The sequence below is a fragment of the Orycteropus afer genome, unplaced genomic scaffold (assembly GCF_000298275.1).
Source record: "Orycteropus afer afer isolate SDZICR_OR568_19922 unplaced genomic scaffold, OryAfe1.0 scaffold00020, whole genome shotgun sequence".
Taxonomy (NCBI): Eukaryota; Metazoa; Chordata; class Mammalia; order Tubulidentata; family Orycteropodidae; genus Orycteropus; species Orycteropus afer.
The window spans coordinates 827,342-843,183 of NW_006921607.1; the positions used below are offsets into that span (position 1 = coordinate 827,342).

The 15,842-nt window shown below is 48.1% G+C and overlaps 1 protein-coding gene across 1 annotated transcript; it reads right to left on the reverse strand.

Moving 5' to 3' along the window:
* Positions 1 to 3,834: 3,834 nt before the first annotated feature.
* Positions 3,835 to 5,841, reverse strand: AP5S1 (adaptor related protein complex 5 subunit sigma 1). Its single transcript, XM_007934676.2, has 2 exons — positions 5,573 to 5,841; positions 3,835 to 4,261 (listed from the first exon to the last, which is right to left on the reverse strand). The coding sequence occupies exons 1-2, from the start codon at positions 5,746 to 5,748 to the stop codon at positions 3,835 to 3,837; spliced, it is 603 nt and encodes a 200-aa protein (XP_007932867.1). The 5' UTR covers positions 5,749 to 5,841.
* Between the last annotated feature and the right edge of the window lie 10,001 nt (positions 5,842 to 15,842).

The window sequence follows — 15,842 nt, forward strand, 5'->3', positions numbered from 1 at the left end:
AATCGGCGGAGGACAGGGCAGGGCACCCAGGCTCCGACCGAGCACACAGACTGGGATGGAGTTCCTGAGGGCCCAGAAGGTGGGTGGGAGTGGGGGGTGGCCACATTTCCATTCACTAAGCGGGTGTGGGATATAAGAGTAACAAGAGGAATGTCACACCTTTTCAGTTGTCCAGGTCCGGAGTGTCCTTGGGGTTATTGGAAAGCAGATTCTCTTCTTAAGCCCCTGGAATCTCGGAGAGCACTGTCTCTTTAAATATCCAAAATGGTCAAGCTGCTTGTAAACATTCAAAATGGCGGCACCCTCCGGACAGGCGAAAGTCCACAGCTCAGCCCATCTTCCTCTTCACCACTGCTTCCCCTTTTATTCCACAGCCACCAGAGCAGTCCTCCATGCAGTCCCTGGCTAGCAGGGCTGATTTTTAGGTTAATTCTTAGGTCCTAACACCACTCGGGAATCTCCAAGCTGTCTGTGCCGTCAGGATCGCTCAGGATCGCTGCCAGACCACAGCTCCGTATGTCTCCTTTTGTGGTATTTTCATGCAAATTCTTCTGCTAGTTGGGGTTTAGTCCACTTTTATATCCTTCCCTTCAAGCCTCAGGGGTCCAGGATTATCTTCTGTGTCTGTGTTAACTGGTTTCCCTTTTCTTTGTTGAAGAGGGTCTGTACAGACTTTCTGCCTATTCCGCCATCTTGGAATCCCAAGCGCATTATGCTCTTTTAAGGAATTAACAATAGGTGATCAAACTGACAACAGCAACTTGAAAGGTTAGATGAGAAGCTCAGGGGGCACTGAGTTTATCTTAATAGTGGTAGAATAATTTGGAAAAGGAATGAGAATGGTTGTACAACTTGAAGAATGTAATCAGTGTCGCTGAATTGTACATGCAGAAACTGGAATTTGTGTATGTTTTGCTGTGCATATTTTCACCAAAGAAAGAGAAAAAGAAAAAAACAAAAAAACAGAAGACAGGAGTTAACAAAAATAAAAGCAGAAACTAATATGCAATGTTGGCTTTTATTTCTTAAGTTGAATGTTGGATACTTGGATGCTCATTATGTAATTCTAAACAAATTCTAATTATCTTTTTGTAAACATGAAATATTTCACAATAATTTTTACACTTGTTAAATAAAATATATATCTATGAAAGAGTTAAGAATTTAAAAAACAGACTATGGATGCTATTTATGTGCTGCTATGAAAAGATCTCCAGGATACAATTTGGTGAAAAAAGTTAAGTACAGAATCCTATAGGTAGCAGACTGCCTTCTGTGTAAAGCAGCATGGGGAAGGAAGTAGAATAAGAACACATGTTCGTATGTGTGGTATCTGTGAAAAGAGATTGGAAAGATATGTAGAAAATCTACATAATAGATCATCTATGGGAAGATTGGGGGGAACGAGATGGATGGGGTAGGAGTAGGTTTTTCAGTGAAACCTTTATCATTTTCTGAGTCATGAGAATGACTTATTCAGAAAATGTCATTAAAAAAAATCTTAAAAGGTAAAGGCTACTTAATTGCTTTAACATACAGAGCCTTGATCAAGGGGTCACTAAGTGTTATATCTGATAAACAATATTTGCTAAATGCTTACAATAAAGTATATGAATAATTTTTTAAAAGATAAGCGTTGAGCCCTGGGGAACATGCTGGGCAAGTCTGCAGCGTCACAGGATTAGAAAAACCACCCTGCCCTGGAGATATGACAGTCCAGGCCTCTTTAAAGGTACTATGGTAGTGTAGGAGCTCTGGTAGCATAGTACCTAAGGCACTTGACTGCTAACCAAAAGGCTGGCTGTTCAAACCCACCCCATTCCTCAGAAAGAAGGTTGGGCAATCTACTTCCATAATGATACTGCCTCGGAAACCCAAGGAGGGGTCTCTATGCTATGAGTCCGTAGTGATACTGCCTCGGAAACCCAAGGAGGGGTCTCTATGCTATGAGTTCGTAGTGATACTGCCTCGGAAACCCAAGGAGGGGTTGCTATGCTATGAGTCGGCCAATTCAACGGCACATAACAACAACAACAACATGGTAGTGTGGTGACCTCTTTAGGTCTCCAAAGACAGAGTGATTTGTAGTATCATAAGATGGAGAAGGTGGCCTCATGCCAATTGGGGTGGTAGGGGTGGTGGGAGGCACGGCCAGTGGCCTTGGCTGCAGACTTGGAAGGACAAAAACCTGATTAGCAGTGCTGCCTCTGGAGTGAGAGTGGGAGAGTCCAGGCTGGATATTAAAGGACAAGTATGAGGTGGAGCCTACACTTGGCACCTGTACCCTGACTACCAGAGAGGAGGCTTATCCTGCCCCTGCCAAGAAAGCCCACTTTCAGGTAATAGGAAGATCATGAAAATATATATGAACCGAGTTTTATTTCGAACTGAGTAATTTTAAACCACCACTAGAAACTTCTGATTAAGATCCCGTAATATTCTGGTGGCATAGTGCCTAAGGCATTTGACTGCTAATCAGAAGGCTGGCGGTTCAAACCCACCAGCCGGTCCTCAGAAGGAAGGTTGGGCAATCTACTTCTGTAGTGATACTGCCTCAGAAACCCAAGGAGGGGTCGCTATGGGTCTGACTCGATGGCACATAACAACCACCACCACCCACACTCTTTAAGCCTAACCATTGTGCAGCAGGCCAGCTCCAAACTGCCTGAGGGCTTTTCTAGAGACAGAAATATTTAGAGAATTTCTCCTTACTGATGGGATTAAGTGGCCAAAGACCCCCATCCCTCTCACCACTAGGATGAGATCAGAGGTGAACACTATGCAATGTTCCCCAGAGGCCCCAGAGGGACTGAGCTCCCTACCCACAAGCGTTAACTGGCTACCTTACCTTCTCTTCCCATCCCTGGCTCACTTCCCCAACCCCCTTCTGGGTTTCCTGGGATTATCTCCCACATCAAACACTTGCACCCATCCTTGCCTCAGGTTCTGCTTCTCGGGGATCCAAACAAACCCACTACCTGTGATGCTCGTTTTGATAAAGGAAACTAACACCACCATTTTCAGAGGACACAAAAGGAGAACCGACGTTATGTGGAGGACAAGCAGCCTCTTAGGGACAACAAGCAGTTCACCCCCATCCTTGACCATGAAGACTCAGATCCCCATGCAGAGTGGTGCTCACAAACAGGGGCAGACATGCATTGATCAGACTCATGACAACAGAGGGTGAAATCACACAGTCGGAGTTTTTAATTCAAAACGAGAAAGAAGACAACATTGAGGCCAGGTCACTCAGACAGACATCTTCTCTCCCTGCAGACGAGGAAGTCCAGGATTATCCAGAGGCATCAGGTCAGAACATAAGACAGAATCCCTCTGCTGAGGCGTTTTTCTGAAATGACTTGACTGTGAGCAGGTCTCGCTGACCTAATGCTTGCTGATGATGCCACAGCGGCTGTAAAGGTGGGGGCCTGTCCCTGTGGATGTACAGTTCCCACACCCTCACTGAAACGATGGGTTTGAGAAGGGGAGATAGGCTGAGGTCCCAGCAGCCCTCCTCACCACTGCAGCACCAGCAGCTGATAGAGGCATATGTGGGGCTGGCTGGGAGAGGAGATCAAGTGGAAGCACAGTGGTCCAATACACCTGTTCTAGGTACATGATGTTCTGTGACTCAGAGAGAGCCTGTGCCTCCATTCCCTGGCCTGGCCCCCTTGCTGCCAGTTGTCCTGTCCACTTGTCCTGTGCCTTGTGTTTGGCAGTACCTCAGAGCTGGGTGCAGGTTGAGCAGGAGGGGGATACCATATTTCACCTGGCTGTGTCTGTCCACTGTCCTCCTTCCCTGTCCTCTCAGGCAGCCCCCCAGTAAGAGAGTCAGAGGGGCCAGGCAGCACTGAGCTCCTTCTCCAGACCCTGGACAAACTGGTCGTTGAGGAAGAGCAGCTGACCATGGGGCAGGAAGTGGGCAAGGATGGCCTCGATGCGGTCTGCTCGCAACAGGAGGCTGGCATTGGGGGCCAGCAGGCGGAGGTGATCAAAGAGGAGGCGTGTCAGCAGCCGGAGAGTGCTCTCAGCTAGCAGCAGGTTCTCGTGGGCATCCAGCACTAGCGCAAAGCCTAAGGAGAGCACGCCAAGCCATACTACTGTTCGTGGCTCCCGGAAAGGGTCTCCTGCTGCCAGGCGGAAGGCCCCATGTGGGGCTTCGTATAGGGATGGTGGCTCATCTGAGGACTGGGGTGGCAGGTCTACAGGGGAACGGCCGGATGCCTGTTGCTGCAGCTGGCACACAGACTCCACCTGCCTGGAAGAGTGACAGCAGGTCAGGCTAGGAGTGAGGGGCCTGTTGAGGCCACCACTACAGCCCATATACACATCAACTTCTGTCATCCTTATAAGTACCTCTGGAGCCAGAAACTACCACTATACCCACTTCTCAGATGAGGAAACTGAGCACCAGAGAGACTAAGTGACCTGCCTAAGAGCCACACAACCAAGAAGCATTAGCCTGATGGGAATCCAGGCTTCAGTTTCCAGGCCCTGACCCACTTCACTTCATGTGGCCAAGAGAAGGCAGGTTTTGAAGACAGCTTCTGGCTAGAAAAGACACCAGGGCCTATCTTGCCCCACCTGCTTCCTCAACAGAAAGAAAATCAGGAGAAGTAGATTTAAAGACATCACCCAAATTGGGCTGTATAACCTCTCCTTCCTTGTCCAATCCTGCAACCCTCTCCAAAATAAAAAACACTTTTGAAACTACTTCTGATCCCTCCTCCTTCCACTTCGGCTTTGAGCAGGGTGGTATTAGAGGCATTTGCAAGACTTTTTGTGCTACAGAGAAGGGTAGTAGACCGAGAAGAATAAGGGGATGGTAGGAGGGTGGCATAGGGTTGTCCCAAGAGTGTTAACCCCCCCCCAGACACACAAACAGAACAGAGAGGCCAGGAGAGGAGACTCTGGCACCTGCTGGTGCTGTCTGGGCCCAAGGAGCCGGGGAGGTTCTAATGCTAGCAACCCCAGTCTGCTCTGCGGACCCCAGGCCTTCAGGTCTCTGTGTCTCAGTTTACTCATTAGTAAGGTGAGGAAAATTGTCAAAAGACAAATTATAAGTCAAAAGACTCATAGGATTAAGAATTAATATATGTGAAGTGCTCAGAAAAGGACTCAGCACATAATTTTTCTTTCCAGCTGCTGTTGAGTAGATTCCAACTCATGACGACCCTAAGGCTTTCAGAAAGGAACTGTACTCCATAGGGTTTCCAATGGCTGATTTTTCAATAGATTGCCAGGCCTTTCTTCTGAGATGCCTCTCGTGGACTCAACTCTCCAGCTTTTCAGTTAATAGCTAAGGATGTTAACCATTTGTGCCACCAAGAGACTCCTCAGCGTATAATTACAGGCTCAGTAAATGCTAGCTATAATAATAATAAAATCATTATTATTTCTTAATTCTTTTTCATGTAATACTCATCAAGAACTATGAACGACCCTTAGGGAAACGCTACTCTAAAGCTTAGTCTCAGCTTCTTCATTCTTCCATTCCTTTGTGCTACCCAGAAAACAATCACAATTGGGCTTGTGTTAGATGAAAGCGTGGGTTTGGGCTGGTAGTTACCTGGCCACGGCCAAAATCTGCTCTTTGCGGAGGAGCCTGTCCCTCTCGGCACCCTGTGGCCTTGGGTCATCAGGTGACTTCTCAGCACCAAAGACACAGGAGTAGAGCACTCGGCAGAAGCCTGTGTCCTCCGCAAGCGGGGCCCGCAGGGTGTGGATGAGGAAGGCGTGGACCATCGTTCTCAGGCAGTGCTACAAGGAAGTCAGAGACCTTGGTAAGGTGAAAGTGAAACCCCATGGGGGGGGGGGAGCACTCACCTAAAAGGTCTGGCCTAGCTGGGTCTGTGACTGTGACACTTCAGCCTCTGAATAATGGCGTCTGGTGAACATAACTTCTGGTGTTCCTACCAACAACCAAGTCTAACGGTGAAGAAATTCAGACACCTCCAAACCTAGTCCTACAAAGCAAGTGGCCAGGAATCTTCAACAAGGTCAAAGGCAAGGGAGTCAGGAGAAAGCTGAGGAACTGCTCCAGACTAAAGGAGACCTGCTAGCTGAACACATGTGTGTTCTTGGATTGGCTTCTGGACCAAGAGAAAGGTAATTTCAATCAAGGACATTATTAGGATAACTGGAAAAATGTAACTGCGGATTATAGGTTAGGTATGGGTTAGTCTTGATCCATGTTAATTTCCTGACTTTGAACATACCAAACCAAACACTGCCATTGAGTCAGACCCAACTCATAGCAACCCCTCCTTGCGTCTCCAAGGCAGTATCACTACAGAAGTAGATTGCCCAATCTTCCTTGCAAGGAGTGGCTGGTGGGTTTGAACCGCCAGCCTTCTGATTAGCAGTCAAATGCCTTAGGCACTATACCACCAGAGCTCCCCTGAATGTACCAGGGTGTCCTTATTCTTAGAAAACGCACACTGGTGTATTTAAGGGCGGTTGTTGTTGGTTAGATGCTGTAGAGTTGATTGCAATTCACGGCAACCCCATGTGTGCAGAGTAGAACTGCTCCATAAGGTTTTCTAGGCTGTGACTATTAGGAAGCAGATCATCAAGCCTGTGTTCCCAGGTGCCTCGAGGTGGGTTCGAACCGCCAATATTTGGGCTAGCAGTCTAGTGCTTAAACTTTTGCCCCACCCAGGGACTCCTGTATTTAGAGGTAAAGGGGTATAATAGCTGCAACTAATTCTCAAACGATCCAGCAAGGAAAAAATAAAGAGAGAAAAGAAAGAGAATAAAGCAAATGGAGCAAAATGTTCAGGGAATTAGTTATTAGACTAGGGTATGCAAGAATCCTTTGTAACAAACTTCTTGTACTATTCTGTAAGTTTGAAATCATCTCAAAATAAAAATAAAAATTACTAAATAATAATAAAAAGTATCTGGTTGGCTCAGCGACTGGATGGCAGGCCAGAGGGACTGAAAGGCAGTGGGTGCAAAATAAGCAAGAATCTATACCCAAAAACGCTCTGTCGTGGAGTCTGCAACTCTACAGTAGAGTAAAACTGCCCCACAGGGTTTACAAGGCTGTAATCTTTAGGAAAGCAGACTGCCACATCTTACTCCCGCAGAGCTGCTGACAGATTTGAATCACCGACCTTTCAGTTAGCAGCCGAGTACCTTAACCACTGCACCACCACGGCTCCTTGCACATATTAAAAAAAAAAAAAAACATTGCCGTAGAGTCAATTCTGACTCATAGCGACACTACAGGGCAGACCAGAATTGCCTAATAGGGTTTCCAAGGCTGTAATTTTACAGGAGCAGATTGCCAAATCTTTCTCCAGCCGAGCGTCTGGTAGGTTCGAACTGCCAGCCTTTCTGTTAGCAGCTGGGTGCTTAACCACTGAGCCACCAGGAGAAATACCTATACCAAAAAAAAAAAAAAAAACCTCATTGCCATTGAGTCGATTCCGACTTATAGAGACCCCCATTGGGTTTCTGAGGCGGTAAATCTTTACGGAAGTAGATTGCCCAGTCTTCCTTCCGCGGAGTGGCTGACGGGTCAGAACCGCCAACCTTCTGGTCAGCAGTCAAATGCCTTAGGCACTACGCCACCAGAACTCCCTTAATATCTATAGTTATGGCTAAATAAATCATCAGTTTAAATTTGTCAAACAGGAAGGTTTGCGAAGACTCTAAGAACCTGAGCCCTCAAATCAGACACTGACCTAGAGTAACCCTCTAGCCGCACGCAACGAGCATCATCAGCCCTCGCCAATAGGTGCCCTCCAGCAAGAGAAAAAGGGCAGCGATCACAGTCCATTTACTTCAAAGCATCGCGCAACCCTGGCCGCAATGCACTCTGGGAGTTGTAGTTCTCGCCTCCAGGCAGCCAGGAAAAAAACAGGGCACCCCTCCCAGAGGGTGCTGTCCCTATCCCGTCCCAGGCCGCTGTCCTCGAGGCGTCGCACTCACCCTTCCCTCCGAGCCCGCAGACTTCCAGTAACAGGCCACTCCACTTGGCAGCGGGGTGAGCAATGGCAGCTGCGCGGCCCGTCAGCGCTTGCGCTCGCGGGTTTGGGCAAGCGCACGAGCATGGCGCGTTCGGGATAGGCGGGGCGGTTACGTCTGAGTGTTGGGGCCTTTGGCGTGTGGCGGTAATTATCGATGACTGATTTCAGACCGTAAGCGACCTTCACGGCCCGACCAAAGATTGCTGCTTCGGGTTCAGTGGGGGCAGAGACACACCATTCACTCCCAGAAAATCCCCGCTTTAAGCCTTGAGACAGCCGAACCTCAGGCCACAAACTCCGGCGGCCGCGAGGGGGCGCAGGGGGCCGACGGCGACCTCGCGCAGGAACTTTCCGGAAGTGGTCGTGTGGCAGTATCCTCGCCAGCGGTGTGGGTTTAGACATCCGAAGCTCCTCACAGATTTAGGACTGTGGGGCAACCGGTAGTCCCAGGGCTGGGACCCGAAGAGCTAGGCCGGTCACTGAGGGTGTGGAACTCATTCAACAGCTGTTGTTGTTGTGTGCCGTGGAGTCGGCCCCGACTCATAGCGACCCCTCCTTGGGTTTCCGAGGCAGTTATCACTACGGAAGTAGGATTGCCCAACCTTCCTTCCGAGGAGTGGCTGGTGGGTTTGAACCGCCAGCCGTCTGGTTAGCAGGCAAGTGTCTTAGCCACTATGCTTCAACAGCTAGCTAATTAAAATGGAGATTCTTGGGCTTTGCCCCTGGAAATTATAATTCTGAACGGAAGTCTGTGTATTTAGGTAGTTTTTTGTGGGATTCTGGGTTGTGGATTCCTGCAGTGGTTTAAGGCTTTGGCCAGGTTCGGAGAAGAACGATTTGAACTCTGGTCCCACCCCTGTCCATAGCTGTGTGTCCCTGGCAGGTCAGTTGAATCCTTGGGCCCCAGTGTGGGTTCTAGGGCCAACCCTTTTTCCCCTCTCTTATGCCTAAGGCATTTGACTGCTAACGAGAAGGTTGGTGGTTCAAACCCACCAGCTGCTCCCGGGAAGGAAGATGGGTGCAATCTACCTCCATAAAGATATACCGCTTTGGAAACCCAGTGGAGGTTGCTGTGAGTTGGAATTACCTCTGTAACAGTGGGTACTCCCACTTCCAACAGTCTCTCTCCTGGACCCCAGTTTGACTGAGGCCATCCCAGCTATAGTGAAGAGACTTACATGTTAGACCCAGAAAGGGCACTGCGGGGTGCCAGGCTGTGAGCCCTATGTCAGGGGAAAGCCAGAATTGGAGGCTTAGCCTGTTGAGAGAAGACCTGCCTGAGTCTCACTGCCTGCCTTGGCTTGGGTACTACACACGCACACGCACGAACACACACACCATACATGTGCTCTCTCTGTCTCTCTCTCTCCTGTACCTCATGGAATGTGACCTTCTTGTGCCTCCCCAGATACGGCCTAGTGTTCTGTGCCTCAGAGCCCCCCACACTGGCTGCTCCCTCTGCCTGGAATGTCCTTTCCTCCCTTTTCTTGACCTCAGAATGCACTGAGACCAAAACCTTGGGGCAGCCAGCTGTTCCTGCCTCAACTGCCCGCTAGCATTCAGCTGACCCCTCTGCTCCTGTAGTGAGAATCTGCTTGCAACGGTGTTGTCTCCCATAGGGTACACTCGGGGTATTGCACCCATCTTCACTCCCAGGGCCATGCACAGGGCAGGACTGTTGCCAATCTGAACAGATTCCTTGGTGACCAAAGAAATGAAGATCAGGGCAGGGGCAGTCCAGACAGGACCCCAGGAATCAAGACTCTCTAAGGGACTATGCTTGGGCTTTTAGGCCATAGAATCTGGGACTGGGGAGACTTAGGAAATGGTGAGACTTGACAAGGAGATGTGAGTGTTTTGACCATAGGTCCAACACACACACACACTTGTATGTGGAGTTGGGCCAGAGACAGTGTAGCACCTTGGCCACAGGACAAGAGTGGTGAAGTTAACTCAGTAGGAATAGTTGCTGGTCCCAGGGATTCATCACTATCTCTCTTAGGCAGGCCTCATGTCTGCCAGCTGATTACAGCAGAGAGCTGGCAGAGGGCTCCAGTTGCTGGGGCCACAGAAGGATTCCTAGATAGCCCCACCTGGCATCTTGGGACATGGTATTTAGATTTCTAGGGGGACAGCTTTGTATGGGGTAAGTGGGTGAAACTGGTCTGAATCTACCTTGGAGGGCAGAAGGGGATCCAGGTGAAGGTGGCATCATGGAGGGCTTCCTCAGCCTTGGGAGGGGTGGGGGGGGAGGTCTTGCCTGAAAGTTTGCTGGGAGGCAGCTTATGGGTATGCTCTGGGAGATCCTTTCTCCTTGGCCACTGGTCTCCCCCTGGTCCAGCCCCACACTTCCCGAGAGTGTGTGTTCTGGGCACCTTATGAATGTGTGGTGATGCCAGTTCAGACATCATTTAAAACAGCTAGCCCTGCAGCATCCATGCATGCTCACCTGCTCTCTGCTACTCTGCCCTGTGACCCAGCAATTCTACCTCTGGAATATACCCGAGCAAAGTCAGGGCTCAAAAAAACAAACCAGACTCAATGCCATTGAGTCGATTCTGACTCATACCAACCCCCTTTGGGTTTCTGAAGCAGTAAATCTGTGGAAGTAGATTACCCAGTCTTCTTTCCATGGAGTGGCTGGTGGGTTTGAACTGCCAACCTTCTGGTTAGCAGTCAAATGCCTTAGGTACTACACCACCAGAGCTCCTTACGTCAGAGCTAATGTCCACCGAAAGACATGGACTAGAATGTTCATAGCAGCTGTTACCCTTAATTGCCCCAATCTGGAAACTATGCAGATACCCATCAACAGGAGAATGGATAAGTAAGTTGTGGTATGCTCATACGGTAGAGTACAGTGATGGAAAAAGAACAAACGCTAATACACACCATTTAGATGAACCTCACAGACATGCTGAGTGAAAAGCCAAACGTGAAAGTGTACGTAGCATGTGAGCCTATTTGTAGAAAAAGTACAAAACCAGGCACACCTGGTCATAAGTCAGAACGGTGGTTAGTCTTGGGGAGTAATGACTGGAGGGGCACGAGGGGGATTTGGGGGCCAGTTACATTGGGTCTTGACCTGAGTGATGACTCTTTAGGTGCACTTTTCTGTATATTCAACAAAAAATTTTAAGTCAGAAATGAAAACCCTAGGTACCTCAGGGAGGCAGGTGGCACTGTCCACCTCCCTCTCACTTTCAAAGAACTCTTTTATGTCCATCCAGGGACTGTGACATTTCACTAAGATGACAGCTGTTTACTTTGAAGTCTGTGAGCTAAGATTGTGATGGAATCCTTCCCCTGCACTAGAAGAACACAAGTTTGAATTTGGTCCTGGTGGAGATTTTTAACACAACAAAAAAGTTTGGACAGACTTTCAATTGACACATGACTAAACAGGCTCAGAGATGTTCCCTGAGGTGGCCAGCATTGCACAATGCTGAGTAGAAGGTGGGTCTTGAGAACCTCTGTGCCTGGGGCATGAACTCTGCTCCCCATGGCAGCCAGCATGGAGGTAAGACAGGCTAGAGGCAGCCTGGGCCAGTGGAGGACTTGAATGGGATTGCACGGGATGGACATGTCCTGTAAAAAAGGAGAACATACCACTGTCCACTCATTCATGTGTTCATGGCTCATTCTGCTGGGCCTGTCCTTTCACTTCTTAGCATTTCCACCAGACTCTGTGCAGATAGGTACAGTAGCCAAGACAGATAGGAGTGAAGAGAGAGGACCCACTGATTCAGGAACACGAAGAACCCTGGAGGAACAATCTGGGAAGGCTGCATGGAGGAGGTGGCATCTGATTTGGGATTTCTGGAGAGGTTGAAGTTTAGCAGCTGCAGCTAGCAGAAAGGACATCTGGCTATGAGACCTAGGTTAGGGCTTACACAAAGGGTGGGAAGGAGCCAGCTTCCTGGACTCAAGGTCCAGTGCCCTTCCTTCCTCATGTGGAGGACCTGGAGTCCAGTCAGAAATGCCTCCAAAGCCTTCCCAGCAAATGGGGCACTGTGTGAACCAGGTCTGACAGGAGATAAGAGCACCTAGGTGGGGCCTCAGGAAAGTCATAATTTTCTAGATAAGGAGGTGTCATTCCCTGACTTTTTGCCACCCTTAGACATCTTGAACCCCCAAGGTCAAAGCCATAAGCCAAGGACAGTGAGGCAGGAAGTCCCCAGAGACTACACAGAGCCACGCACCATGCTGCAGCTGCCACCCCAAAGCTTCTTGCTGAGTGAAGGGTATACACATTTATTTGGTTAAGCTGTCATGTGGGGTTTCTGTTACATTTAGCCTAACACATTCCCAGGTGATGAAGCATTTGAAGTGAGCAGGGTGGAGCCTGGTACATAGAAGGCAATCACTATGTCAATAAATGTTGACAACTATTAATACAGAGGCAGGATAGGGGAAGGTATCAGAGAGGCTTTGATCAGCACTGGGACACTTGGGGCCTTCTGGGTCTGGCGGCAGCTCAGAAACGTGATAGACAAGCTGGAACTCCTGGTGTTTCCTAGGCTTGTAAGACCCACCATAAAGACGGAACAGAACAGTCTATGTTGTAGACACTGTGTGTTCATGTGTGTGAGGCTTTTACAGTGGTAAATCCACAGCTTGCAGTAAGCTTGGCACACAATAGGTATGCATGTGGGTTTGTGGTTTATGGTTAGAGTGTGTGTGTGTGTCTGTATGAGAGAAAAAGAGATGGAAGGGAGAAATGTAAAATTAAACACGACAGAAATACTAGAGGAGCTGGGAGGAAGCATGTGGCTGGGTTTGTGGCCCCACTAACCTGCCTAGTTGGGGCCCAGGCCACACCTTCCCCATCTCTTCCCCTCCCTCAGGCTATAGGCAGAGGAACCTACCCTCCACTCCCCAGCCTTGTTCTCATGGTTCTCTGAGTTAAGGGGACTTGCCTACAGTCCCTCCCTACTCCCTCACTTTAACCCCTTCCTCACCCCACTGCCTACTTCCACTGCTTTCTACTTCATTGAGGTTCTATCCCCATGGTGGCAAGTAGCCTCATGCCCACCTCTGGAGCATGCAAACACTGACTGATACTAACTCACTTTGGAAAGTGAGTTCCATTCCCCACTTACCCACACCACAACCAGGTCCAGAATCACCTACAGACAACCAGGCTAGTCCTCATCCCTCTCTTAAGCCACTTTTCCAAGACATCAGTACCAACCTCAGTTTCTGCTTGAACACTTCCAGGGTCAGGGCACTTACTCCCTTGAGACACCCCAGTTGGTGGTGGTGTGTGTGTGCACGTGCATGCACACAACCATCAGCACTATTTATTTCCAAACCTTTTGATCACCCCAAACAGAAACTCAGTACCGTTAAGCAGTAACTCCCCATTTTCAGACCAGGTTTGCTGGTCTGATAGAACCTGGTGGGACCACTAAGACTATGACCCCTAGCTGCCCTTCAGGTCTGGAATTGAACCGACACCTGTGGCTTCCAGTCAAACAAAAGACAGGCATATAAGTTGAACATTTACGTGAGGTAGATACACTCCTTGGAGAGAACAATCATGGGAGAAAGAAGGGCTGCTTATGCACAGGGAGACAGCTCAGGGGGCAGGAGTATATGGAGGAATAGACACAGGGAAGAGGTAACTATCGGGAGGAAGTGGGAGGGGAGCTGTTGCATTATGGTAAATCGTAGTCAATGTCATGAGGCAAAGTGTATGTGGACTGCTGTATGGAAAATCAATTTGCTCTGTAAACTTTCACCCAAATCACAATTTAAAAAAAAGTGAGAAAAATAAATAAGTAACTCCCCATTTTCCCCTTCTCCTAGCTCCTGGTAACCACTAATCTGCTTTCTGCCTCTGATTTGCCTGTTCTAGGTATTCCATATAAGAGATCATACAAAATTCATCCTTTTGTGACTGAGTTATTTCACTCTGCATAAAGTTGTCAAGGTTCATCTGTACTGCAGCATATATCAGGACTTCACTTCTCGTTATCGCTAAGTAATATTCCATTGTATCTATATACCACATTTTGTTTATCCATCTGTTGATAGACATTGGGCTGTTTCCACCATTAGACTATTGTGAGTCATGCTGCAGTGGACATTGGTGTACAAATATCTGTTTGAATCCCTGCTTTCAAGTCTTGTGGGTGGAATTGCTGGGTCATATGATAATTCACTTGGCTGCTAAGCAAAAGGTCAGTGGTTTGAACCCACCAGCTGCTCCACAGAAGAAAGATGAAGCAATGTGCTTCCATAAAGATTACATACAGCCTTGGAAACCCAATGGGGGTTCTCTCTGAGTCTGAATTGACTACAGTGGCAGTGAGTTTGGTTTGGGGATGATAATTCTACATTTAACTTTTTGAGGAACCACAAAACTCTTATCCACAGCAGTTGTAGCATTTTACAATCCCACCAACAATGGATGAGGCTTCCAATTTCTCCACATCTTTGCCAACAGTTGGTGTTTACTATTTTTTAATAGCCATCCTAATGGGGGTGAAGTGATACCTTATTGTGGTTTTGATTTGCATTTCCCTAATGACTAACAACCCTGAGCATCTTCTCATGTGCTTATTGCCCATTTGTATACCTTTTTTTGAGAAATGTCTATTTAAGTCCCTTGGCTATTTTTAAATTGGGTTGTTTGTCTTTTTTTTCTTTTTTTTTTTTTTTAACTGAGTTGTAGTTCTTTATATATTCTAGATTCAAAACCTTTATCAAATATAAGAGGTCCCAAATATTTTCTCTGCCCCATTGGTTTTTGAGAGCTGGAAACCACTGTGTTAGACTGGGTTCTCTAGAGAAATAAAACCAGTAAAGCTTATATAGAGAGAGAAAGGGAAATTTATCATAGGAAAATGGCTCACAGACTTATAGAAGATGGCAAATCCAAAGTTCTTGGATCAAACGTCAAGCTGGTGGCTTTTCCCAACTCACGCAGCTGCAGGGTCTGAGGAGCTCAAGGTTGGCAGGCAGTATATTGGCTGTTGACTTCAACGAATGATGAATCCAGGATCTCCAGGCTGAATGGTGATTGTTCGCTCACGGACAGTTGTAGGCAGCACAACAGAATCCCGATCCACAGAAGAGTGTCACTTTTCCCAGGATGTCCATAAATATACTGGAAGCAGGCCACACCCCTAGGGAAACTCCCTTTCAACGGATTGGTTCTCAAAACATATACATCTGATCCCATCATTGGAACAACCCACATCACAAGTGCTTAAACCACACAGAATTGTGGTCCAGCCAAGTTGACACACAGCTCCAACTATCACAACCATCATTGACAATCTCTACTAAATCCAACACCTCAGGCCAGACGGGTTGGACCACTACCGAGTTGGTCCTAGATGTGGCTGGTATGAGCAAGGACAAGGAGGTCTGCATTTTTGAGAATCCAGATGAGCTGAGATTGGGTGGATTACATAGAATAAGATACAGCAAAGTCGTGCAGTCCTTGACATCTCCACACCACACCTCCCTGGACTAAGAGAGAACATCTCCCTGTGCCAGGACCCTACAACAGGCCACTCCATGGCTCCCCTTCCTCTCACCAGCAAACTCCCATCCACAGCTTCCTCCCTGCTCCCTGGACTGGTGCAGCAGGCTACCACCCCTACACACTGCGCTGGACTTCTCTCCTGTGACTATCGCACAGTGCCTTATCCCTGTGGAGAAAGGGAAGGAAACCCTCAGGCTGGCCCCTTTCTTCTTATAAGATATTTTTAGGCTCATCCTTTTTTTTATATCTCTGGTCTCTTTTTAACCCCACCCTGGGCCTAAGTAATAGCAGCCATACCAAACACTTACAGGCCACTTGCTGTAGACAAATCCTGTTCTTAGTGCTCTACATACACCAACTCATTT